Source organism: Calcarisporiella thermophila (genome assembly GCF_041956535.1).
Source record: "Calcarisporiella thermophila strain CBS 279.70 unplaced genomic scaffold VTP21scaffold_6, whole genome shotgun sequence".
Taxonomy (NCBI): domain Eukaryota; kingdom Fungi; phylum Calcarisporiellomycota; class Calcarisporiellomycetes; order Calcarisporiellales; family Calcarisporiellaceae; genus Calcarisporiella; species Calcarisporiella thermophila.
The window spans coordinates 1,090,560-1,113,834 of record NW_027192196.1 but is presented as its reverse complement, the minus strand read 5'-3'; the positions used below and the strand labels follow the sequence as shown (position 1 = coordinate 1,113,834).

Below are 23,275 nucleotides of genomic sequence, written 5' to 3'. Positions count from 1 at the left end.
GATGGTTGATATATGGAATTCAAAATACAACAGTATATGTTCAAGATAATCGAAATAAAAACCAACAAATAATAAAATATGATATAAGAGGGTCGCTTAGAAACCTGCAACCCGACGACCGCGAACATACACGTGCTTCAGGTTGCGATCATCTCCGGAGTATAAGAACTTCTCGAGCACGGTATGCTCTGTGTCGTGCGGGAACACATCGAATGGAGATCCTTCGGCAAATGGATCGACACACAACGCGTCAAACTCTTTGCCTGGCACAAAGTTGCCCACTTTATCGCCCAATCCAAGGATCTGAGCACCACCCAGTGTAGCTAAGAAGATGATTTCGGGGATGGACAAGAACTCATAATTTTCCTTTTTGCTGCCGTTGCCGTTGCTCTCGGCTCTCTCCTCCGGCTCGCAAGTAAGCGCCTTTTTGTGACGCATTGCACACACTTTCGATGCACTTGCGCACATTCGCACAGCATCCAGCATACTGGCATTCGAACCGCCTGCAATATCCGTTCCCAGGCCCACTTTAATGCCCTCGTTCAATAGCCGGCGCACATCGCACACTCCGCTTTGCAGAGCAAAGTTCGAGTTAGGGCAGTGCGCAACGGCTGCGCCAGTCTCACGCATCAGCTGAATTTCGTCGTCGGTGAGATGACAGCAGTGCGCCATGATGGTGCGGTTGTTGAGAAGACCATGGCGCTTATAGACCTCGGTATAAGACTTGCATTCGGGGAAGAGCTCGCTCACAAATGCAATCTCTTCCTTGTTCTCGGAGAGGTGGGATTGAATGGGGAGATTATACTCGGCTGCTATCTTACCGAGGCCGGAGAGCATCTCCCGAGAACAACTGATGGCAAATCGTGGAGTGATGACGGGAGTGACCAGCTCATTTTTCTCGCTCAACACCGAAGCCACAAACTTTCTTGTCTGCTCCAAGCTATCTTTCGTGGTCTCAATGTAATAATCCGGCGAATTAGCATCCATGTTGACCTTTCCTACCAAGGCGCGCTGACCCTTTTCCCGGATGATATCCACGAGGATCTCGCACGCTTCACGGTGGATAGTGCCGTAGAAAGCAGCCGTGGTGGTTCCATTCTGCAGGAATCGAGTAATGACCTTTGAGTAGCTGTCGCGGGCATATTCTGGAGTGGCGAAATCCGCTTCCCGCTTAAAGGTATAAGTATTAAGCCAGTCGAGAAGGGGAAGATCGAGGCCGCTTCCGAGGAAAGTGTACTGGGGAGCGTGCTAATATGGAGGAAAATTTGGTCAGAATTAGCCTTTGAATTGCAAACAAAGTGAATGCCAGATGAATACTACCGCATGGGTATCGATAAATCCGGGAATAAGGAACTGGTGCTTTCTCAACTTGATCAGCTATAAAGATATAAACAAACAGAGAAGGCGTAAGATATGGGTCCATTTCGATTTCGGATGATTCAATATTTACATCACAATTCTCCCGGCCAACCCACGCCTCCAAAGTTGCCTCAACATGATCCTCTCCCACCTCCCGCTCTAACCGCTCAATTTTACCGGTGTGCAAGTCAACGAGGAGCAAGCACTTGGGCATCACCTCCAGTTGGGAGAGAGCAAGGGAATGGACGATGCAACCATAGTAAGCAAGATATTGGTGTTTGGGGACCATTTTTCGGAAGAATTAAAGACAAGTTATAATTAGGTTTTGTGACAAAGAGTGACCAGCTGGGTGCTTAGCGCAAGAAGACACTAGTGAAGAGAACAAAAGCAAAATATGTAACAAAGCAATCCGTGCTTAAATACCAAAATGATAGTTTCTCCACAAGAGTGATTGCCGAAACTGCCGAGACTAGATAGGCTTAATTAATATGCTGCTGCGGTCTGTTCTTTTTGGAAAATATTGTCCTCTCTAAACTCAATATGCTTTGCGTGCTTTCCAAAGCTATCAAAAGCCATCAAAGGCCGCCCGAAGCTATCGAAACTATGGTTCTGAATGCTGCTTTATTTCAAAGAGAACAAGCATTTCATATTAATAAAGGATATCCTCGATTTCAATGCCAGCAGTCCAATAATTTCAACTCCACGTTATCAAATTCGCAAGTCAAAAAAATCCCCTTGATCCATGCTAGATATGTATTCCGTTAGAGTATAAGCACAAAGAGAAACAAGGAGGGTAGTAGGATGCTATACAAATAGAAGAAAATAAAATAAAATAACTCGGTAGGAATAAAATAAACAAAACGAAGGAGCTTCTTGCGTATGGCAATGCAAATATATGGAATATGATGACAAAGGCGATAATGATAGTATACTACAAGATTATAGCCCGAAGGTGTTTTCTCCAGAATAGGTGATATACAAAAATCCATCCTCATCCTTGTGCTGCTCATATATAGCGGACATGAGCGCGGCTGTGGGTGGGAGCATATCGTCTACAAACAAAAAGATGGCCTTTTCAGGCGCAAGCTGGACTCTCTTCCGAATCACGTATACAAACTGACCCACGGTCAGATCTGCGGGGACGAGGTATTTCTAAAGAGTAGAATCAGAATTAAGTCGGATTGACTTCCCTACATAGATTAGTTCCTACTGACCTTTTTATCTATATCTGGAATATCGGATCTATCAGCCTTTTCGCAGATGACCTGCGAGGTAATTAGAAGGTTAAGACATCCACCTCTTCCAAGTCGATAACCAGAATCTTACAGGAATACGGTCAGGATATTTCTGACGAATCCGATCAGCTTCCGTTTTGCGTCTATCTGTTTGATGGCCAGCATGGGTTAGCAACTCCTTCCATCTTTTACCAAAGTATTTGAACACTACCAAACGGGTGTTCGTCTTTGAATTTGGAGCGCATCAGTTTAAGTGGCAAAGAGTTTTACTATGCAAGTTAAAAATGTGTTGTGATCAGAAATCTATTCAGCGCTCGCAGGCTTCAGGCGGCAATATTTTATACTGAGTGTTGGGTTGAAGCAAAGGGATTCTTGGCAACGCCTTGGTGATTTTTCTATGACACAACGTGTCCAACGGTCACAAGATTGGACGATGCGATAGATTGAGCGCCTGAGATCCTGATTTAATTAACGTCACAAAATGTTAGAACAGACCACAAGTGAGTAGAGACCAAACTTTCTTCACAGGCCTTTAACTCGGAAATAAAGTTAATCCAAGTCCATTACATGTGCCTTATTGTCTGCGTTAAGTAACAGTACACTATGAATGTGTCGTTTGTTGCAAGTTTTATGTGTTGTAAGGATGGGACCGAAAAAAGTAGTATGACAACATTCCGATTATATTTTCGCCCAGAAAAGAAGATTCTAATTTCCCAGTCCCTCCGCTCCTGTTCACATAAAGCTCTTCAGATTACCGCACTCTAGAATAAGCACCTAAGGCTATTGATTCTTTCTGACTATGAGAGACAAGCTGATATTTTATTGTATTAGGATCCATGGTTTTAAATTAATCTAATATACTTGCCAAAACAAACCAAACAGAAAACAGCAGCCTAAGATCAGCATTTTAACGCGAAACTAGGAGCCTGAGTAGATAATTCAAGAAAAGGGCATTTGAGCACTATAATATTTGTAAACAGGTAATGTTTGGAGACATTCTTTAGCTACAATATGTTAAACCCCATGCATTGAGCTTAAATCACCATAGGTTCTTTTAGGCTTTCAATTTTTTCTCTTAGTCGTATATTTCTTCTTTCCCCTTCGAAGTTTCGATATCAATGTCTCTTCAACTGCTCAACTGGCAAAATTTCCGTAAATACAGTTAACAAATAAAAACAGGATTTCTGTTAAGATACAACCATAATATCGAATCCACATTAAATATGTGCATATTTTCATTTAACTATTGACGAATCCCATCATGAGGCAAAAGGCAAAACTCTTTTCAAACAAATAGGTAACTTGACCTCTGCAGCTACTACAAGATAGTCTGATAACTTGAGTTTTTCGATTAAACTACTAGCAATAAAATATCGGCCTATATGGAAGGATACTAGTTCCTTTTTTCTTCTACTTTCAACAATTAGAACTTGCCGGTTTCCTCTGGGCCTAGCTTGAGTTCCTCAAAATTTTGGATGCCCGATTCCGACCAAAGATGGCTAGTGAGCTAGCTAAAAAATCTGCATTAATTTATTGAGCCTTCTTGGATCCATTAAAGCCTTTCAACTAAACATTAGAATATTATGCACATTCACAATGTAACAGCATACTGGCTTTGCACCTTTTTAATTTGAAATATTTGCTTCTTCCATATCCATGTGCTGTATAACAGTAAAAATAGGATTTTTTTTTTCGTTCAAAGTCAGCCAAACGGTTGACTTAGTAAGCCAATTCAACTATCTTAGTAATTCAATCTCGACTTTTCCTGAATGTAAAGCCAACGCATTAGAGAATTGATTCATCGCTCGAATGCCTATATTCCTCGCTTTCGAGGACCTACGAATCAAGTATTCTGTAGCACATGCTATCTTTGGCCACTTTCATGCTGTGCTGAAGCTTAGCTCTACCAGGTAACTAGCGTCTTCTGAATTCTTAGTATATCCAGCGAGTATTCTCTAATTAGACATAAGCCACCGTGTAACCCACTTGATGCTTCGTCTGCTACATTTGTTTATATTCCCTATTGGGCCTAGATTGTCCGCAGAGCCTTGATTTGACATTAGGGTTCTATTCTCCAATTTGATACCACCACTTCTCCATCTCCTGAAACCATTGGTGTTTCGCATTAAATGGCCTGCCCTTTGTAATGTAATGACTTTAACTAGACGTAGCTCTCTCCGATAATAACCTTTTTCATTGATTCCCTTCATAATTTTCTGATCTATAATACACATCCTATTGTAATCTCTGCTTTTATCTCTATACGGAATGCTTGGAAAATCCTCAACATTCTATATACCTCTTCTGTCATCCACACCTAAAGACACCACGGAGAAACCTTCCTCCTTATTCTCCTCATATATACGCAACACTCATAAAAAGATTGTCCTAGTATTCTCGGTCCTTACTATTGCGTCCTTTATTGTCCTCTTTGCCTATGTTCGAGAAATTCTCAGGACTGAAACGCGTGAAGCTAAAGCTGCAGGGGAATGGATGGAAGGGATGGGGTTGAAGTCATCGCGAGAATTTCTACACAGAGAACACGCTGTGGATGACTTTAGGCGATACGCTTGTGAAAACATGCCCCTTCCTTCCCATATTGAGCAGGCCCTCATGTTGGAGCGTGGCCCTGAAAATATCCTTTTGGCATCTGGCAAACCTTCTACTCGTCTCAGCCAGCCCGAGATACTTATTCCACCTCTTCCAAAACGCAGAGGTCATAACGTAACGGTGGATCTATTGCCGACTCAACCCTTCTGTTTGCGAATTTTTCTGCCTGCTCTATCGCCGGAAGCCCCAGAGGTGCAGGACATGTGGCGATACAGCTATCAGCCTATTCACGACAGTTTCTGGGATAGCATTAGTCTCAATGCTGTTTCACGCACCTCTGGAATAGTTGTCGATGCCAAATTGAAGCAATGGCCTGGCCATGCCGTCATCTTTGATTCATACCCGCACTTTCCCGCATGGAGAAATCGGTCCGCATCCCTTGCCCAGCATGCTCTTGTTCCACGAGATGGAATCCATATCTATGAGGCTGAAGTACAGATTGTAGACCCAGGATTGTATGACCTGCAGGCGTTGCTAGAGTATCGGGATGGACGCTGGAATTTCGAATACGACGGCCAACCGATGGTCCCCTATCTCCCCACAGAAATTCCCAACCCCAATGGGCTAACGCTTCAGGTGAAGCCGGTCCCCGAGGCTCTGAAGGAAAACTTGAAATACGAAGGCATCCCAGTCGCAAGTTTGAGTGCGAGCCATCACTTCTACCTGCCCGTTTGCACGCGTGGAGACCACGCTGGTCGATGGGTTCCAATGAAAGAGTTCAAATATTATGAATATCCTAAGAATTCGCCGGCTGCCACCGAGGGCGCCGGTCTTGTATGGGCGCCCTATACGTGCCGATATATGTAATTATTCTTTAGTTTAGCAACGCTTCGATTCTAATGAGGCTCTACTTTGTGCTGACACTCCTTTTGATCACAATTACTTTACCTAGCCAATACACGTACGAACAGTTCAATGATTGTCTTCACGATAATTACCCTCTAATCCACTGGCTTGGGGATTCCAACACGCGGCGTGCGCTCAAGAAGATCATCACACAAGGTGCTTGGTGCAACGAGCAGTCGCTAGCCATGGCCAGCACCGCCAAGCAAACTGCCTGTCATTGCGAGGACTATCTCGAGGCAGACTGGAACACTACTCTGTTCGATCCGGTTCAGCGCGCGAACCATGTGAGCCATTTGGATCTTCTTCGGTGTGATATGAACAGGGGTAGCTAATCGGGGGTCCTTCTGTATAGATAATCATCGGGAATAAAGACGAGCAAGGAGTCCTCAAATCCGCAGAGATCTGGAACTACAAGTGGGATGGACTGACGCAATTCAACAATCCGGCCTGGGACCAGCTTTTCATCGACTATCCTGAGGTAGGTTTCCCCTTCGGGGGTTCCTCTGCTGACCCTTGTCTAAGCATAGAAGCTCACCCCTCGGCCTGTAGGAATCCGTGATCAGGCAGCAGATCCCTGACCTGCCGGCCGGCGCTTCCCACCCCCAGCCCAAGCACAAGCGCTGGTATCTCACCTTGGCCCCCCCTCGGCTCCTCATTGTCTCCCTCGGCAATTGGGACGCAGCCTTCCTGCCGTACTACCAGTTTTATACGGAACTTACTCGCCTCGTCTCCTTCCTCCGCCAGCGCTATCTCCCCTACGGCACGCGGATCGTCTACCGCCCGCCGCAGTATTTTTGCTGCCGCATAGACTACGAGGGCAGGAGATACACCACCCTGCGGGTGGAGGCCTACGACCGCATAGCCCGCCAGATGCTGACGCGGGATCTGGGGGCGGAGGTTTGGGATGTGTACGAGATGGCGAGGCAGCTGCCGAGGGAGAGGAAGAGGCTCAGCGAGACATGCGCGTCGAACCACGTGAACTCGGAGATGGTGGAGGTGGAGAACCAGGTGCTGATGAATATGCTGTGCAATCGCCATGGCCGCTGAGCGCTAGGGGACCGGGCTGTGTCTGTGTATCTTGTGTCTTTTGGTTTGTTTGGTCTTTTGTTTGGTCTTGAATGTATTTGGTCATTGTGAAATGGGGGGAGACTCTCCCCGGTCCTCGGGTTGTTTTTCTCTCGCATTCGCCTTCTCTGCCTGTACTTGCTTGATAAGCCCACAAATGCCAATGGCCGCCCTAACCTTGGGTCGGGCGAGCAATAGACAGAGGCTCCGGCAGGGAGGCTAGGTTATATGAGGAAATTGGCCCATGCGCATTGAGCTGTTTCTCCTGTTGACTTTAAATATTTTCGCGCTCCGCTGAATCCAAAAGAAAATTATTTAATAGTTTTCTTAAAACGGTTTTGGAGGGTGCTGGTTGTATTGGCCCTCCCTGCGGTTGTTTTCCCTGATTCCCGCAGAACATGCCTTCATCCCTCTGCCCATCGGCCTGAAATTCTCCCCATTTCCTGCCATCCTCCTTCGCCTTGACCCAGCCTCTTCCTCAGCTCCAGCCGCTAGTCAAACATTCTGAGTAAGTACCTTGTCTGGAGCACTTCGCTTGTTTCAGGGATGATTGGAGTGATTGGCACTGATTCCATTAATCATGGCCTGCCTGCTTCGTCTTAAATTTAGAATCCACATTGGCTGCTTAATTCCTCGCTAGAACCGGTACGTTGGATGTCCTGTTATCAAAGAATTGGCGTGTATTTGCAGCTAATCGTATTGGTTCCTCCACTTTGTTTCAGTTTGATAAATATATATATTTTATTTTCTAACGGAAAGACATTGATGAGTGATGCACCGAAATATACAAGTAAGTTGACCATGCCTTGTATATATTGTTGAGCTCGCCCCTCTTTCGCCATTTCCATGTGGAACTAACTAAATTATCTTCTCTTCCTCCTCCTCCCTATCAGTATACTAGCCATTCACCACCAGTAGGCGAGTTCCACCCATATTATAGAGATAACGAAGGGGGCGAAGATTTCGATCCATCGTTCGAGGATGTGCCGATCATGTTCATAAATCCTGCCTGGAACAACGCCGATAATGTAAATGTCCCAGTATGACCTTTTGCTTAGCTTTCTAATCGCCATTTCATGACCATCCACAAACTTGCCGCTATAGATCCTCCACAATACAAATAGTCAGCATACCAATCCCTCTCAAGACGATAATAAAGAAAGCATGAATATAGATTCACAAAGCCGGTTCCATCCTCCGCCAAAGGAATCCGCCCCGATTGTAAGTAAGGGTCCTTGGCGGCAACCTTCTTCAAAACACCAAGCATCAAGAGAAGAGGGCGTGAGGATAGAGCGCTTGTGCGGCTTTAATGGTACCCCTTCAACCCACTCTATCTAATTGTGGCAGCTCTACGTGGTATTTACTCTTTATTTCTGTGCACGCTTTTGATATAATAGAGATAATCGCCGGGGCGAGACAAGAGCTGCTGATTAAAAAACTCCGGCAATGCTTGGTAGTTTTCGACTTCAGCGATGCAGCTTCCAACCTTGAAGACAAGGAGATTAAGCGGCGGACCCTGATAGAAATTCTTGAATACATATCCTGCAATCAAGGAGTGATTACTGAGCATGTCTATCCGGCAGTGTTCTCGATGGTATATATGGATTAGAGTCTGCATTCTTTCACTGAGACGTTGACATGTGTTTGCTCCTCCTAGTTTGCTACCAATGTGTTTCGCACCCTTTCTCCATCTTCTGGATCCTCTGTGCATCCACTTGATCCCTCTGAGGAAGACGAGCCCGTACTGAACCCCGCATGGCCGCATCTCCAACTAGTCTACGAAGTGTTCCTACGTTTTGTTGAGTCGCCCGATTTCTCTACTTCAATAGCAAAGCGCTATGTAGATCAACGCTTCATATTACGGGTATTTCCAGACCGACCTTGGGATTTAGGAAACGAAGCTAAATTTTCTTTTATTTTCATGACAGCTACTGGAGTTGTTCGACAGTGAAGATCCCCGCGAGCGCGACCTTCTCAAAACCACCCTCCATCGCATCTATGGCAAGTTCCTGCAACTGCGGGCCTTTATCCGCCGCAATATCAGCAATATCTTTCTACGTTTTATTTATGAGACGGAGCGACAAAACGGCATAGCAGAGTTGCTGGAAATCCTTGGAAGGTAATGCACCCATTTTTTTCACTGCTCGTTGAGTATGATTCTAACCCAATGCTTATTTTTAAAAAAAAAAGTATCATCAACGGATTTGCACTGCCCCTGAAGGCGGAGCACAAAACGTTTTTAATCCGTGTGCTTATTCCCCTACACAAGACCCGATCTCTCCCGACATTCCATCCTCAACTTACTTATTGCGTTGTCCAATTCCTGGAAAAAGATCCACGCCTTACTGAAGAAGTGAGCCTCATCCCCTTTATTTTTTTTGGATTTTAGTTTAAAAATATATATATCAACAAATTTCTCACCTCTCTCTTCTCTGATCCTCTACTGCGATAATAGGTGGTGTTGGGCCTACTGAAGTATTGGCCCAAAACTAGCACGGCAAAACAACTACTTTTCCTGGTCGAGCTGGAAGATATACTGGACATCACGGAGCCGCACATTTTCCAGCGTATCCAGGTTCCCTTGATGAAGCAATTGGCCCGATGCATCTCCAGTCATCATTTCCAAGTTGCTGAGCGAGCCTTGGGCTATTGGCAACACGAATGGATCGTGGGGTTGATGGGTGAAAACGCGAGTGTGGTGATGCCGCTTGTTTTGGGAGAGCTCTGGGAATCTGAGGGAAGGAGATGGAATCGGTATTGTATCCTTTAAGCTTTTTATTTCACCATTTCCCTCGCTGATCCCCGCCGTCTTTGACACTGTTGATTTTAGGTCTACCCATAACCTCGCCCTCCATGCCCTCCGCTTCTTCATGAATGCCAATCCAGAGCTGTTCGACCAGTGCACAGAGCACTACAAGCAAGCTAAAAAGATGTACGTGACCTCTCTCGGTAAATATTGAAACGTTTTTGTCTAATATAATGCCATCATGTTGTTAGGGGGGAGCAAAAAATCAAAAGTCGAGCTGAGCCTCTGGGTGGTTTGGAGAACCATGTCATAGATGCAGACAACGATGATATTGTGCCACTAGCAGCACGACTAGATACCACCATGAGGGGGGATGGGCCCCCGATAAATTCCAACGGAGTGTGGGCGAACGGTATGGCGGAAAGCGTTGAGCGACCAGATTCCCCTATAGACGCGGACTTGGAGAGACAATCAAAAAAAGAAAAAATAATGAAGTGGGACGTAAATATGAATTTGGAGGGCGACATAGAAAAGGAGATGTTGACCATCTACGATGAAATGGTAAGCCCAACTTCTCCGACTGCCTTTTTTTTTGGGCTCAATATAGTGAACGAAGAGTAACATATAACCATTACTTTTCCGTAGCATCGGTTTGATAGCGCACAATTCGGGAGCGCAGCAGGCGAGCAACGTAAGCCTTCATCATGGATTTCTTTATTCCACCATGGCCCACTGAATATTTATGCCTTCTTCTCTGTACTGTGTACTTGATAGTGTTGCCAGAGCTCTCTTTGCATCACAACTTAGACGAGATGCTCCGCCCCAGCTCAGTGGTCGCAAGGAGCCAGGGGCTCACCACGGTAGCCACGCGAGATAGAGACTTCGAACTCTAGAATGCTGCACGCGGCTTCTGCTTCGAAATGGAGTATCCACTTATTCTCTATGCGCCAGGATGGGGCGCCTTCATATCTTCTTTTTTTTTTTTATTTTAGACCGTGTGCTTTATAACCCTGCACGGTTTTAATATAGAACGATACAATAATGCTCTTCTATTACAAATTCGGTTTTAAAAATGTGTCTATTCCTGTGTGTTAATGTTAACTTTCTTCCTTGCAGCATCTTTCAACATTTATCCCTTTGCTAGCTTATTTTTTTATAGTTCTTTTCTTATCTTTCTGTAAGGTAGATTCCCCCCCTCCCTCTTCCCCTCTTTCTTCTGTGTGAAATAGATGAACTTGTCAATACGTTATTCTCTTTTTTACCATTCTTTGTTGAATACTAATTGTTAGCTTCAGAATAAAAGAAACACTAAATTTTATCCTTGGCCTTTAAATGTTTATGGCCCTGAAGTGGTTGGTGATCACCTTTCATCTATGGCGTCCTAAATATAGCATTGTGCCTTATAGTGATATATACACTACCGAACCCCGCTCTCCAGTCTCCGATGCAGTGTAGCATAACTTCTCTGTAGCTCAAATCGAATCTTATACCACTTCCTTCTCTGATGACTAGGGTTTCATCATATTGTCAATTAAAAGGCATAATAGAATCCAAGAAATAATGCGAAATACTTCAAATAACGGAACAGGCGCAAGTGTAGACTACACAATAGTGAAGATAGAATGTTAGCCAGCACTAAATGGTAAAGAGGTCAATTATATTAAGCATCCAGGCCATGGGTTCAAAGCGACAGAGTGACGGTGGCAGTGAACACGCTCTTGCGCCTTCGCAATAAACGCGCTCCAGGATCATGCTATTACCAAAAATTATTCCTTGGCTGATTTACTCTTTAATTATTTTACTCTTATCTTTTGCTATACTCCTTTTCGATGAAATCATAACTATTTTAAATAACAATAAGAGCAGTTCATATATCATATAATAGTTTATTTTCAATAGAAATACAAATAAAGCGCAAGCATACTCGTGACATTTTAGCGCTCCACTGGAAAGAGAGCGTTCACGAGAGACAAGGAAAGCAACATAAATGGCAGAGGGATAAAACGATAAACCTCTAAATAATAACCAAAAAAAAAAAACTCTATACACGCGTAGAAATCAAATTATCAAACCGGGCACTTGCTCCATTTAGTCCACCTCCTCGATGGTGGGGCCGGCGTTATCTGAGCCGCCCGCTGGGAATCCTCCAGGTGCAGCACCACCGGGGAAACCGCCGGGTGCTCCACCCGGTACTCCGCCCGGCATACCTCCAGCGCCATATAGCTTCATCATGATCGGATTTGCGATTTGCTCAAGTTCCTTCTGCTTGTCCTCGTACTCATCCTTCTCCGCCTCCTGGTTCTCATCAAGCCACTTGATCGCCTCGGTAACCGCATCATCCAGCTTCTTCTTATCATCTGCGCTGAGCTTCTCGGCGAGCTTCTCGTCCTGGATCGAGTTGCGGAGGTTGTAGGCGTACGACTCAAGGCCGTTCTTGGCTTGGATGCGTGATGCTGCCGCCTCGTCCTCGGCCTTGTACTTTTCGGCATCGCTGACCATGCGCTCGATATCCTCCTTCGACAAGCGGCCCTTGTCGTTGGTGATGGTGATCTTGTTCGAGCGACCCGTGGTCTTGTCCACAGCAGTCACGTTCATGATACCGTTGGCATCTACGTCGAAGGTGACCTCGATCTGGGGCACGCCACGTGGAGCCGGGGGAATGCCCGTGAGCTCGAACTTACCGAGAAGGTTGTTGTCCTTGGTGCGGGCACGCTCACCTTCGTATACCTGGATCAACACACCGGGCTGGTTGTCCGCATACGTCGAGAAGATCTCGGACTTCTTCGTGGGAATGGTCGTGTTACGCTTGATAAGGGTCGTCATCACTCCACCCGCAGTTTCGATACCAAGCGACAGAGGAGTCACATCGAGCAACAGCAAGTCCTGTGTCTTCTCCGAAGTATCACCAGCAAGGATGGCAGCCTGCACGGCGGCACCGTAGGCAACTGCCTCGTCAGGATTGATGGATTTGTTGGGCTCCTTGCCGTTGAAGAAGTCGGACACGAGCTTCTGGATCTTGGGAATACGAGTGGACCCGCCCACCAGTACGATCTCGTCCACCTGAGATTTGTCGATCTTAGAGTCGCGCAGCACCTTCTCCACAGGCTCAAGTGTAGCACGGAACAGATCGGCGCAAAGCTCCTCGAAACGAGCACGGGTGATCGAGGTGTAGAAGTCAACGCCTTCGTACAGAGAGTCGACTTCAATAGAAGCCTGTGTTGCGGAGGAGAGGACGCGTTTTGCGCGCTCGCAAGCAATGCGGAGGCGGCGGACGGCACGGCGATTTCCGCTGATATCTTTCTTGTGCTTGCGCTTGAACTCTTGGATAAAGTGGTTCACCAACCGGTTATCGAAATCTTCGCCGCCCAAATGGGTATCACCTGCGGTTGCCTTCACCTCGAAGATGCCCTCCTCAATGGTCAGGAGCGACACGTCAAATGTGCCTCCTCCCAGGTCAAAGATGAGCACGTTCTTCTCCCCTGCTTGGCCCTTCTTGTCGAGACCGTATGCGATAGCAGCGGCGGTAGGTTCGTTGATAATGCGCTGAACGTTCAATCCGGCGATCAGGCCGGCGTCTTTTGTTGCCTGGCGTTGAGAGTCGTTGAAGTAGGCTGGGACCGTAATTACAGCATGGGTCACTTTGGTTCCAAGGTATGCTTCGGCGGTGTCGCGCATCTTCGTCAGGACCATGGAGGAGATTTCCTCGGGGGTGAACTGCTTCTTCTCCCCCTTGAATTCCACCTCGATATAGGGCTTAGAGTCCTTCTCAACAACATGGAATGGCCAGTGTTTCATATCCGATTGGACTTCAGGTTCGTTGAAGCGGCGGCCGATGAGGCGTTTCGCATCAAATACTGTGTTCTCGGGGTTCATTGCGGCCTGGTTCTTGGCTGCGTCACCAATAAGACGCTCAGAATCGGTGAAGGCGACATATGACGGAGTGGTCCGGTTGCCTTGGTCGTTTGCAATAATCTCCACTCGGTCATTCTGCCAGACACCCACGCACGAGTATGTCGTGCCCAAGTCAATACCAACAGCTTTTTCAGCGGGCATTATGATGAGAGTGTGTGCAAATGAAAATGGGAAGGTATGTGAAGGAAGTTTTTTAGCGAATAAGTGTGTAAAGAAGAAAAAAAAACTGAAGAACTGAAGGTCGACGCCTTTAGAACCGGCTTTTTTATATATTGTGGGGTCTTGATGGAACCTTCAAGAAGGCCCAGGAATAATTCAAGGTACACAGGGCGAGGGGAGTTTGAAATCGCCTGCCCTCCATCTTGTGGCTGACAACCTTCTGAAATCTCTTGTTTATATGCCAACGTCATCCCTTGGACCCCCCGTCGATTAGAAACACTTGAAGAAAACAACCTACTCCAAACATCTCTTCTTTTTTGTTGTCAATCGACATCGCACTAGACATTTTTGCTAAAAAGACATTTAGCTATGTCTCTTTCACGCTCTCTTGCCTCGGCGCTCTCGAACCGTACCTACGTCACAGCTCCGTACGGGCAGGCGTTCAAGAAGCTGGCTTCCTCATCGGCGGCCGTGGCTCATCGCTCTCACAATGCTGGTGCCCATCGTGTTGCAAGCAAGCGCCTGGAGGGATCCTTGGTGAACACCACCAAGATTAACGGTAGGCATTCTTTTCATTTTGTTTAGAATTCGTGAAGATTTTATCTCCTTCTGAGACATGGATTTTGTTCTAAACATTTATTTATTCTTTATCCTTTATATCATTCGACACCAATACAGCCGTTGTTGCTCCCAGCTACACCCGCCTTCACCATACCTCTGCCGCTGCTGGCCAGACCAATGTCCCCGATTTTTCCGATGTCCGCAAGCAGAAGAGCACGGAAGATAACTCCCGCGCCTTCACCTACCTTATGATCGGCACCACATCCTTCGTCACCATGGCCGGTGCCAAGGCCACCGTGCACGATTTCCTCTCAAACATGGCCGCCTCCGCCGATGTGCTTGCGCTTGCCAAGGTTGAAGTTGATCTGTCCAACATTCCCGAGGGTCAGAATGTGACAATTAAGTGGAGGAACAAGCCCGTGTTTATCAGGCACCGAACCCCCGATGAAATTGAGGAGGCCAACACTGTTGACGTAGCATCATTGCGCGATCCACAAGCAGATGCCGAGCGTGTGAAGAAACCAGAGTGGCTTGTGATGGTCGGCGTGTGCACCCATCTTGGGTGTGTCCCGATCGGTGAGGCCGGCGAGTTTGGTGGATGGTATTGTAAGTATTGACGAGTGGATAGGGCACCCCGCCGAAAAGGCGATCCGAACCTGCCTACTGACCCTATGTGAAACGCGCCTTTTTTTATTTAGGCCCATGCCATGGTTCGCACTATGATATCAGTGGACGTATCCGAAAGGGACCTGCTCCGCTCAATCTCGAGGTTCCCGAATATAACTTTGCCGATGAGAATACACTCGTCATTGGTTAAGGAGGGAAAGAGAGATGCCTGACAAAACAAGAATTCCCTTTGCTTATCACACACTTCTCTCCCTATCCTCTTCTCCTTTATTTTTGTGTAGACTTTATCATTATAATAAACAATAAGGAAAAAATATATACACGCTGTCCCTTTATCAAGAATCCTTATTTAACCTTTTTTATTCTGAATAAATAGACAAATATATCTCAACAGTAAGCATAGACTTCTCGTCGGCCCCATGTTATTAAGTCACCCGGAAAGTAGAAAAAAAAAAGAGGAGGAAGAGGAAGGGAGGGGGGAGGGAGGTTAGAAGATTACAAAGGTGGAAAGTCCTATAAAGGAATCTTTGAAAGAGCACTGCTGCACAAAGAGAACGTCAAAGGCAACAAAGACAAGAGCAGAAAGCAATTAAAATAATTAAATAGGGGAGCTAAACATCCATAACCAAACACCATGTGTCAGTTTTCTCTCTGTACATGGCTATCATTGTTTCCATCCAGCAATGCTTCTTCGCCCCTAGCCAATGCGCTTCCATCCATTAGATTGACTCGAGCCAATATATCTCCCAACACTAGAAGCCGCTCCCCGTTCAGTTCGCCCGCCTGATATGACTGCATGGTGGACGACTCTAGCGTGGGCTGAAATAACTCCGCATTTAAATCATGTGCCTGAGAGACGATTGCCTCCGGCTGAATTCCATTAGAGGGTGTCTCCTGGGTGTTTGTGGTGGGTGTGCGCTCGGCTATGCTCGCAGCCTGGCCCCCATTTTGACTATCAGTTCCTTCGAGGGCGCCATTTTCCCGCCTATAAGTATCCAAGACTCTAACGTTATAGCTTCCGCAGTTTTTACATTTGTGATACAAAAAGTGGTAAGGTGTCTCGCATCGCTGCTCGCACTGATTGCAGAACACTAGAGATGTGTAGTCCCGGTACGCAGGTGGCATTTGTTCCTTCGCCAGGAGAATGTCCAGCTGTCGATAATAGCTGGTCATGTCGTCAATATCCTTCTGGCAGATAGGGCATTGGAATGCGCGGCGAGAGTAGAGGGAGAAGCAATCATCGTGGATACTGTGGCCACATGGCTGCAAGACGGAAAAGGGGAGTTAGTTGCGATAATTGTGGAGTAAGTGGAAAGAGGAGTAGTAACCATAACCTACCATAAAAATGACTTTTGTGTTGCTTGTGAATAGATACTCCCCGCAAATTGGGCAGTTGCACTCCAGGTTCCTCTCGATGCACCGGTGGTTCCCATAGAGTTGCATGGCCATGCAAGCATTACACTTCACACAGTGGAAATAGTCGACGCCCAACCCTTGTCCGATCCGACAGAGGCCACAGTCATGGCAGTGATAGATGGATTTATCGGGGTCGTCGTCCCAAAATTTGCAAATGGAACAGTAGTAGCGAGCCAGCCGCTCTGAACAGTGGGAGCAATATTGAGCAGCGGGCTGCGGAACGAAACAGTGCATACACAGCATATATTTGGTATCCTTCCTGGAATTGGTATGGACAAGTGGATCATATGTTTGTGATGCTTGAGATCGAGAACCGGCCAGACATTTCTTACCTGATAATTTTATGGCTAGTGGCGTCGTCATGACAGAAGCGACACACAAACCACTGCCCGCAACAGTTGGCCTGAAGTTTGATTCCGCGCCGATAGTGTTGGCAGCCTAGAATATTCTTTTTTGCATCCTATTCCAATGTCAGGAAGAACACGATTTAGAATGTTGAAACTTTGGTGCTCGGGTAGACTCATAAAAATATCACCACATACATGGTAGCTGGGCATGCAATCTTTGGGTGATGCCACGCCGTCTGGGGCACGCGTATAGCTTACTTCCTGCTGATTCGCTCGCCACCGAAGGCACATCAAATCCTAAAAAGCGCGATCCATTGACGCCTCAAAATTTATGCGCGCCGGTATTACAACTATTTACCTGGATCTTCTTGGCTCGCCTAAAGGCATCCAAGGACGAGTCGGAATGGATTTCCAAGATTTTCTTACGCAGTATGCTCTCTTCATCCGGCGGTGTGAGCGATGTGGTGCTCCTCTCCTCTTGCCCGGCATTGGGTGGGAGGAGGGCTAGCGCGGGGTCGGCATTACCCCCATTTTGACCGTTGATTGGGATGGGAGAGGTAATGGAATCAGAAGCAGCGGCGACTTGGGGGGGTGAGGATGTGGAGGATAGAGTCATTAGAGAACTCTAGGAATAAGAGAGTGTCGCGGAATTAGTGTTCTGAAGTATGTAAGAAGGGGAAAAAAAATTGGATCACATTGTGAATTTTTTCTGCTTATTCTGTGGTTGCCACCGTTTTTGCCTCCCCCGCGCAAAATTTCCTCCAATCTATTTTCAGATCGTAGGTTTTATTGATTATATAACGAAGTAGAAAAGCGGGAATACACCATAGAGTTTCAAGGAATATCAATAAAAAGGTAAGAAGAAGAAGAAAATAATTAAATTAGCAAGGGGAGAGGGAGACGAGTTAAAGAGAAAAGAAATGGGTCATGTGTATATAGCTCCTGTGGAAGGGAGATGAGTATTTTTCTTATATAACAGGTTTTTGTTTAGAGTGGAAATGTTCAGCATCTTGCGCGATGGTTGCTTATCTTCAACATCAACAGGTCTCCCACCTCACTGATCTTCTCGAGGGCAAACTCCAAATCCTTGCGTGTATGGGACGCCGAGATACAGAACCGAGCACGCGACGTAATAATAGGGGTCGCGGGATATCCTACCACCACAACGGCCACTCCCCGCTTCAAGAGCTCCCGGGAAAACGCGGGGATCTTGGCCGGGTTGAAGAGCAGCAACGGGATGACGGGGGATCCATCGTTACCGTACACAATGAAGCCCATCTCCTTCAGGCGTGACATGAAAAACTGCGAGTTTTCTGCCAGCTGCGAAATGCGGTGTTTCCCCTCGTCCCCACCCACCTCGCCCATAATGATGCGCATGCTCGTCAGCACCTGCTGGCACACGAGCGGAGTCATAGGCTCCGAGTAGATGCATGAGTGATTGTACAGCTTTAGCCGATCGATTAGAGCCCTGTCCCCCGCAATGTAGCCACCAGCGGCTCCGAAACTCTTCGTAAATGTCCCCATCATAATGTCCACGTCGGCGGGATCCACCCCGAGTAGATCACACACGCCACGGCCATGGCGCCCTAATGCCCCGATAGAGTGAGCCTCGTCTAGATAGATATAGAACTTGAACTCCTTCTTGAGTTTGATAATTTCGGGCAAGTTGCAGACATTGCCCTCCATGCTGTAGAGGCCTTCTACCACCACGAGGATCTTCTTCCAGGGACGGTGTGTGCGCGGTTGCCCTTGAGAGATGACCTCACGTAGGAGCTGACGTAAGTCGGCCATGTTATTGTGTTTGAAGACGCGGATCGATGCGCCGGAGAGACGGGCGCCATAGACGAGAGAGGCATGGTTGAGTTCGTCAGAGATAATTAGGCAGCCCTAACGAGAGTGAGATGGAGCATATTCTTTAGCATGCTCAGAAGGGTATTAACTTGGGTAAGGGGGAGAGAGTTACCTTTCCGACTAAAGAAGGCAGGGTTGTTGAGTTTGTGGCATAGCCCATGCTTATGACCATGGACGCCTCTTTGCCTGTAAAACGAGCCACCAGATCTTCGAGCTCATGGTGAATGTCGAGGGTGCCGACTTCCTGGCGAGGACTCGAGATTCCGACACGGTATTGAAGGACAGTCTGCTCCACATCATCCGCACAAGGTCCATGGGATTGAGCAAATCCGAGGTAGTTGTATGAAGCAAGATTGATGACTTCGCGAGTGGTCCCAGTAAGCCTGTCAATGAGGGAAGTAATCCGTCAATATATGGGGAGGGCAAGAATGACCCATGGATGAGTGTCTATATTACCGGAAGGTATCATTGAAATCCTTGCTCTCACGTTCCAGAATAGTCACCGTACGGGACGGCACCCCCGTTGTAGGCCTGTTCCAGCAATCGCGGATACGCTTGTACAACCGCCGGGTATAGAATGACTCGAAATCGGAAGTTAAAGGCGCATATCCCTAGAGAGCAAAATGAGCAGCAATTGAATTTGCATTCCAATCCCTGGATTGAGATTTTGGCTTGATAAATAGTTACATTGCTCTGCCTTAAGTGGCGGTACTTTTTCCGCTTGAACATCTTCCCCATGATATCTCGCACATGACCAAACAGAATCAGCACAAAATAGTTCAGATAGGTTGTGATAAGCACAAAGAGCGGGGCCTCTTCCAGATCCGACTGCAGCTGATCATCATGCTGGTGAACGCGTTGCTGGAATAGAGCAGCGGTGCTAACGGGTGGGAGGTTGGCGTCCGATGCGCGGCGCCGTGGCGCTGTGGGCACCCCGAGGTGAGCATTATCTGAATCCAGCTGGGGAGAAGGGGCTGCCGTTGGGTCTCCCTTCTTAGTGGGGGCGGGAAGACCCTTGCCCATCACAAATGGAATGGTGAGGGCACGCTTGCGCTTGAGGATGGCCAGATTGAATTGCGGAATGTTGAGATTTGATTAGAGGGAGCAAAGGGGAGAGGGGGGGGGGAGAATGGCTTTTTACAGAGAAAAGAAATTAATAATGGACAAAGTACAGAAGATGATGACTTTTTTATTTATTGCTTGGTTTTTCTTTTCATGTATAATTTTGGAATCACAGATTCGAATCATCGCTGCGGCGCGATGATTGGGCGGCAGCTCATAATGAACGAAACAACGGACTTCAATTGCGACGAGAGGCAGGGAAAATTCAGCCGGGATGGGGCCTGCTGAACCACCAGACGGCCCCCTGGGCCTTCGCAGAGATCATAATCGGAACTGCGAAAGCTTATATGGAAAAAATGCTTATCCGGCAAATCAGTGCCGATTCCTGCCCGGCATCGACCCTCTCGCCCTCGCCAATCGTCGCCTCTCCCGCTCTCTCAACATTCCAGTCATAGTTTAGAATTTCCGTGGTTGATTTGCTTCCTTGCGATCCGGGATCCGCCTGCCACAAAATGATTCAGAATCAGGGAAAGTCTTTTCTCTCTGGCACCTGCCTGCTTGCATCTTTATACCTCAGCGCTGTGCCACATTCTACTCTTCAGAATCAAGGATTTAGAGTTGATTAGGCCGACGACGCATTGTGCTAGGGTGCCGCTTAGCCGACCCTCACGCTTGGAGACCATGGATCCTTGATCCAGCGCCACCCCGCGCTCCAGCACGCCGCGTGCAGGGAGACACAGGCTTTCCGGCCGGATGCAGAGGATACTCTCTTCTTAACATAGCAGAGGCAGATTAGCTGCACGAGTCCCTGTTAACCCTATATAAACCTAAATGGCTTATATGCCTGCGAATGGCCCAATGGGCTTGATGGCTTAGGTTCAGGCATGCGAATACGGGACGGCGAGGCTGATTCCGCTCAACGCCCTTGGAAGAAAGAACAAGTGGAAACTGCGGCTTGACTTAGCGGGAAGCCTGATACACGAGTATCGGCTGTTCCCTAACAAAGTTTGCGATACAATCAATCAGGGTCTCTCTGTTCCCTCTGCGTTTTCCTGGAGGGCGCAAGTTGGCTGCGCATTCAGAAGAGTGCTGGCTTGAAGCATATGATCTTTGCAAGCTTCACCTCAGCGCTAAAGGTGCAAAGAGTGTCGAAAGCACCTGATGCTTGCTTTATGAAAATTAATGAGCGAGGCTGAAAATAAGGCTAAAGAATAATACCGTCTGCTTTGATACCTTTCTTTGGTACTTTCGCAACCACACCATCCTCTTTCAGTCGTACCTGCAAACATATCTTCCTATGCTTTGGCCATTTTGTGTCTACCTTTCTGATAGAAAGTGGAAGTCACGAGTGGGGTTCTTTTCCAATCCGCTCAACTCGCCAGTATCTTATCCTTTGATTGTACGAAAGTCTCGCGGAATAGCTTAAGCAAATTGTAGAGTATAGACCCTATTAACGTTATTGATACAGATGAAACTTTACAAGCACGAGAAAAAAAAAACAACAGCCCTAGAGCTAGTAGTAATATCACGGATTCGATACATGACCTATGTACCATATAATACAAATAAAAAAAAGAGTTCCAGTGTCTCTTCTTATGGGTTTGTAGCAAGTAACGGCGTCTCCTCGCTCATGCCATCCCCCAATGAATATTTGCAGATCGGGCAGTTCCTCTTCCAAGTGGTCAGCCAAATGTCTACGCACGCGGTATGAAACTCGTGGCGGCAAGGCATGATACGTATTTCGTCTCCCTCTTGGTATTCAACTAAGCAGATGACACATTCGTCGGGCTCGTTGCTGCGATATTTCTCGCGAGAAAAAGTTTTGGTGGGGAGAGCACGCACAACCGAGACGGGGGCAAGCTCCAACCGTTTCCGCTGCTGCTGTCTCAACTGCCAGATAGCATAGATGATAAACGCAACTGCTGCGGGAGACAGGATCACGAGGACGAATATATCGGCCATGGGCCTATTCATGTTTCGTTAGCGAACGAGTGCGACTGATGTGAAAGAAAAAGTCATGCTCACTGGATAAACTCGTTTGGTATCATTCGCACCAGGCTAAACGTAGGCTCCAACGTAACGAGTTGGATGTATTGCGAGCTGGGGATGAAAACGGAAGGAATATGAATGTCCGATGTATCACCTACAACGCGATATGGGTTATATACGTGACAGAGGAATTAAACCAATCCATCTCCATGCTTACCCCCCGCAAACATGGTCACCAGAGAATTTCGCTCTTTATCCCCCACAATTACTGCAACCGCCCCCGATAGCTGCATATTTCTTACCTGAGAAAACATATTACTCATAAGAAGCATTCCCGTGCAAAATAAATCTAGTATACAGACCTTTTCAACGAATGCACACTGACCCCTCTCAACAACTGCAATCCACTCATCCAAAGGTTCAGCCAAATAAGGCCTGCATCCATCCGCGTTGTCTGGATCATGAAAAGCAAGAAGGACTACATTTCCGTGCAAGCCTTCAGAAGGTAGCCGAGGGCCAAATGCAGCTTCTCGGTCCTGAAGTGTGATGTTCGTGAACTTGTATCATGAAGAGCATGTCAGTATTGAGCACATCAGCTAAATATTACTCATCATCCCTACCTCTATGATGATATGGGCATGCGTAATGGATAGAAATTGGAGCAGCACTAGTATAGAGATTATTGTACGCATTTTAGCCAGTTCATAGGGTATGGGTTAAGATTAAAACGATGGGAAAAGGGGGTGAAAACCGAAGTTGGATCATGCATTCCGCGGGGGGAGAGTGATCCCCCTATATCTTGGTGACCTCGAAAATTTTTTTCTCTGACTCCCTTGAAGCTATTATGCAAAAGAGGAAAACGTGACTGCTCGTGGTGTTAACGTCACAATATTTTTGCTTGGTAGAATAGTCTCAGAAGCCGTAGTGAGAGCTCATCTTAGTTTTTCAATCACTCCTGCCTGCGATCATGGACAGCATATTAGAACAACAACGCTAGTAAGTGCAACTGGCTTCTTTTTTTGCTAAATTGCACTTTATTGACCTTTTCTATCTCGATTTCTCCTTTGATCATTAGTTACCACGAGGAGATTGAGCGTGTTGAACAGGCTATTGTAGATCTCTACTTGACCCCGACCAGAACAGTATGTCCAATCCACTTTATTTACATTCTTGCTCAATTTAACATTTCATCATTCTCTTTGCATATTTTATTTTCTCTAGAATAAGGAGCGATTAGCGGTCGAGCATCGTGTTAATGAATACCTAGAGCGCATGAGGGCGAGATATCAATCGCTGCTCAATTTATACGAAGACAAGGATGGGTAGGCTTGCATCTTGTCTAATTAGGACATCATGAATGATGTAGCTTACCTGTAATATCTTTTACAAAGGCTGCGAAAGTCAGAAATGGACGCGATCACTGTAGGCTCGGAGCTCTCTGAATTCTACGATCGACTCAAAGCGCTTAAGCATCACCATCGACGCTATCC

At 46.8% G+C, this 23,275-nt stretch overlaps 11 protein-coding genes across 11 annotated transcripts; 4 read left to right on the top strand and 7 right to left on the bottom strand.

Annotated features, from left to right (window-relative positions):
• Positions 1-96: 96 nt before the first annotated feature.
• Positions 97-1,648, bottom strand: VTP21DRAFT_10208 (uncharacterized protein; the record flags this gene model as incomplete). Its single annotated transcript, XM_069389519.1, has 3 exons — positions 97-1,248; positions 1,321-1,377; positions 1,451-1,648. 3 exons carry the CDS (start codon positions 1,646-1,648, stop codon positions 97-99), a joined length of 1,407 nt encoding a protein of 468 aa, XP_069253934.1.
• A 650-nt stretch (positions 1,649-2,298) lies between these two features.
• On the bottom strand, positions 2,299-2,839 carry VTP21DRAFT_10207 (uncharacterized protein; the record flags this gene model as incomplete). The annotated part of the gene is made up of 4 exons (XM_069389518.1): positions 2,299-2,511; positions 2,574-2,624; positions 2,686-2,741; positions 2,806-2,839. The coding sequence occupies 4 exons, from the start codon at positions 2,837-2,839 to the stop codon at positions 2,299-2,301; spliced, it is 354 nt and encodes a 117-aa protein (XP_069253933.1).
• Positions 2,840-4,862: 2,023 nt separating this feature from the next.
• On the top strand, positions 4,863-7,097 carry VTP21DRAFT_10206 (uncharacterized protein; the record flags this gene model as incomplete). The annotated part of the gene is made up of 4 exons (XM_069389517.1): positions 4,863-6,007; positions 6,097-6,334; positions 6,403-6,528; positions 6,600-7,097. The coding sequence occupies 4 exons, from the start codon at positions 4,863-4,865 to the stop codon at positions 7,095-7,097; spliced, it is 2,007 nt and encodes a 668-aa protein (XP_069253932.1).
• A 790-nt stretch (positions 7,098-7,887) lies between these two features.
• VTP21DRAFT_10205 (uncharacterized protein) lies at positions 7,888-10,754 on the top strand (the record flags this gene model as incomplete). The annotated part of the gene is made up of 12 exons (XM_069389516.1): positions 7,888-7,905; positions 8,009-8,143; positions 8,220-8,427; positions 8,573-8,709; positions 8,773-8,979; positions 9,044-9,234; positions 9,306-9,468; positions 9,571-9,869; positions 9,946-10,047; positions 10,113-10,422; positions 10,507-10,552; positions 10,636-10,754. 12 exons carry the CDS (start codon positions 7,888-7,890, stop codon positions 10,752-10,754), a joined length of 1,935 nt encoding a protein of 644 aa, XP_069253931.1.
• Positions 10,755-11,949: 1,195 nt separating this feature from the next.
• Positions 11,950-13,914, bottom strand: VTP21DRAFT_10204 (uncharacterized protein; the record flags this gene model as incomplete). Its single annotated transcript, XM_069389515.1, has 1 exon — positions 11,950-13,914. One exon carries the CDS (start codon positions 13,912-13,914, stop codon positions 11,950-11,952), a length of 1,965 nt encoding a protein of 654 aa, XP_069253930.1.
• Positions 13,915-14,301: 387 nt separating this feature from the next.
• VTP21DRAFT_10203 (uncharacterized protein) lies at positions 14,302-15,310 on the top strand (the record flags this gene model as incomplete). The annotated part of the gene is made up of 3 exons (XM_069389514.1): positions 14,302-14,491; positions 14,611-15,099; positions 15,192-15,310. 3 exons carry the CDS (start codon positions 14,302-14,304, stop codon positions 15,308-15,310), a joined length of 798 nt encoding a protein of 265 aa, XP_069253929.1.
• A 449-nt stretch (positions 15,311-15,759) lies between these two features.
• On the bottom strand, positions 15,760-17,499 carry VTP21DRAFT_10202 (uncharacterized protein; the record flags this gene model as incomplete). Its single annotated transcript, XM_069389513.1, has 5 exons — positions 15,760-16,383; positions 16,459-16,795; positions 16,869-16,996; positions 17,079-17,180; positions 17,242-17,499. The coding sequence occupies 5 exons, from the start codon at positions 17,497-17,499 to the stop codon at positions 15,760-15,762; spliced, it is 1,449 nt and encodes a 482-aa protein (XP_069253928.1).
• Positions 17,500-17,885: 386 nt separating this feature from the next.
• On the bottom strand, positions 17,886-19,757 carry VTP21DRAFT_10201 (uncharacterized protein; the record flags this gene model as incomplete). Its single annotated transcript, XM_069389512.1, has 4 exons — positions 17,886-18,770; positions 18,847-19,117; positions 19,191-19,345; positions 19,422-19,757. 4 exons carry the CDS (start codon positions 19,755-19,757, stop codon positions 17,886-17,888), a joined length of 1,647 nt encoding a protein of 548 aa, XP_069253927.1.
• A 221-nt stretch (positions 19,758-19,978) lies between these two features.
• VTP21DRAFT_10200 (uncharacterized protein) lies at positions 19,979-20,682 on the bottom strand (the record flags this gene model as incomplete). Its single annotated transcript, XM_069389511.1, has 4 exons — positions 19,979-20,138; positions 20,186-20,298; positions 20,369-20,561; positions 20,624-20,682. 4 exons carry the CDS (start codon positions 20,680-20,682, stop codon positions 19,979-19,981), a joined length of 525 nt encoding a protein of 174 aa, XP_069253926.1.
• A 707-nt stretch (positions 20,683-21,389) lies between these two features.
• VTP21DRAFT_10199 (uncharacterized protein) lies at positions 21,390-22,477 on the bottom strand (the record flags this gene model as incomplete). Its single annotated transcript, XM_069389508.1, has 5 exons — positions 21,390-21,762; positions 21,822-21,939; positions 22,003-22,087; positions 22,148-22,342; positions 22,406-22,477. The coding sequence occupies 5 exons, from the start codon at positions 22,475-22,477 to the stop codon at positions 21,390-21,392; spliced, it is 843 nt and encodes a 280-aa protein (XP_069253925.1).
• A 275-nt stretch (positions 22,478-22,752) lies between these two features.
• Positions 22,753-23,111, top strand: VTP21DRAFT_10198 (uncharacterized protein; the record flags this gene model as incomplete). The annotated part of the gene is made up of 3 exons (XM_069389507.1): positions 22,753-22,781; positions 22,861-22,927; positions 23,007-23,111. 3 exons carry the CDS (start codon positions 22,753-22,755, stop codon positions 23,109-23,111), a joined length of 201 nt encoding a protein of 66 aa, XP_069253924.1.
• Positions 23,112-23,275: the final 164 nt, after the last annotated feature.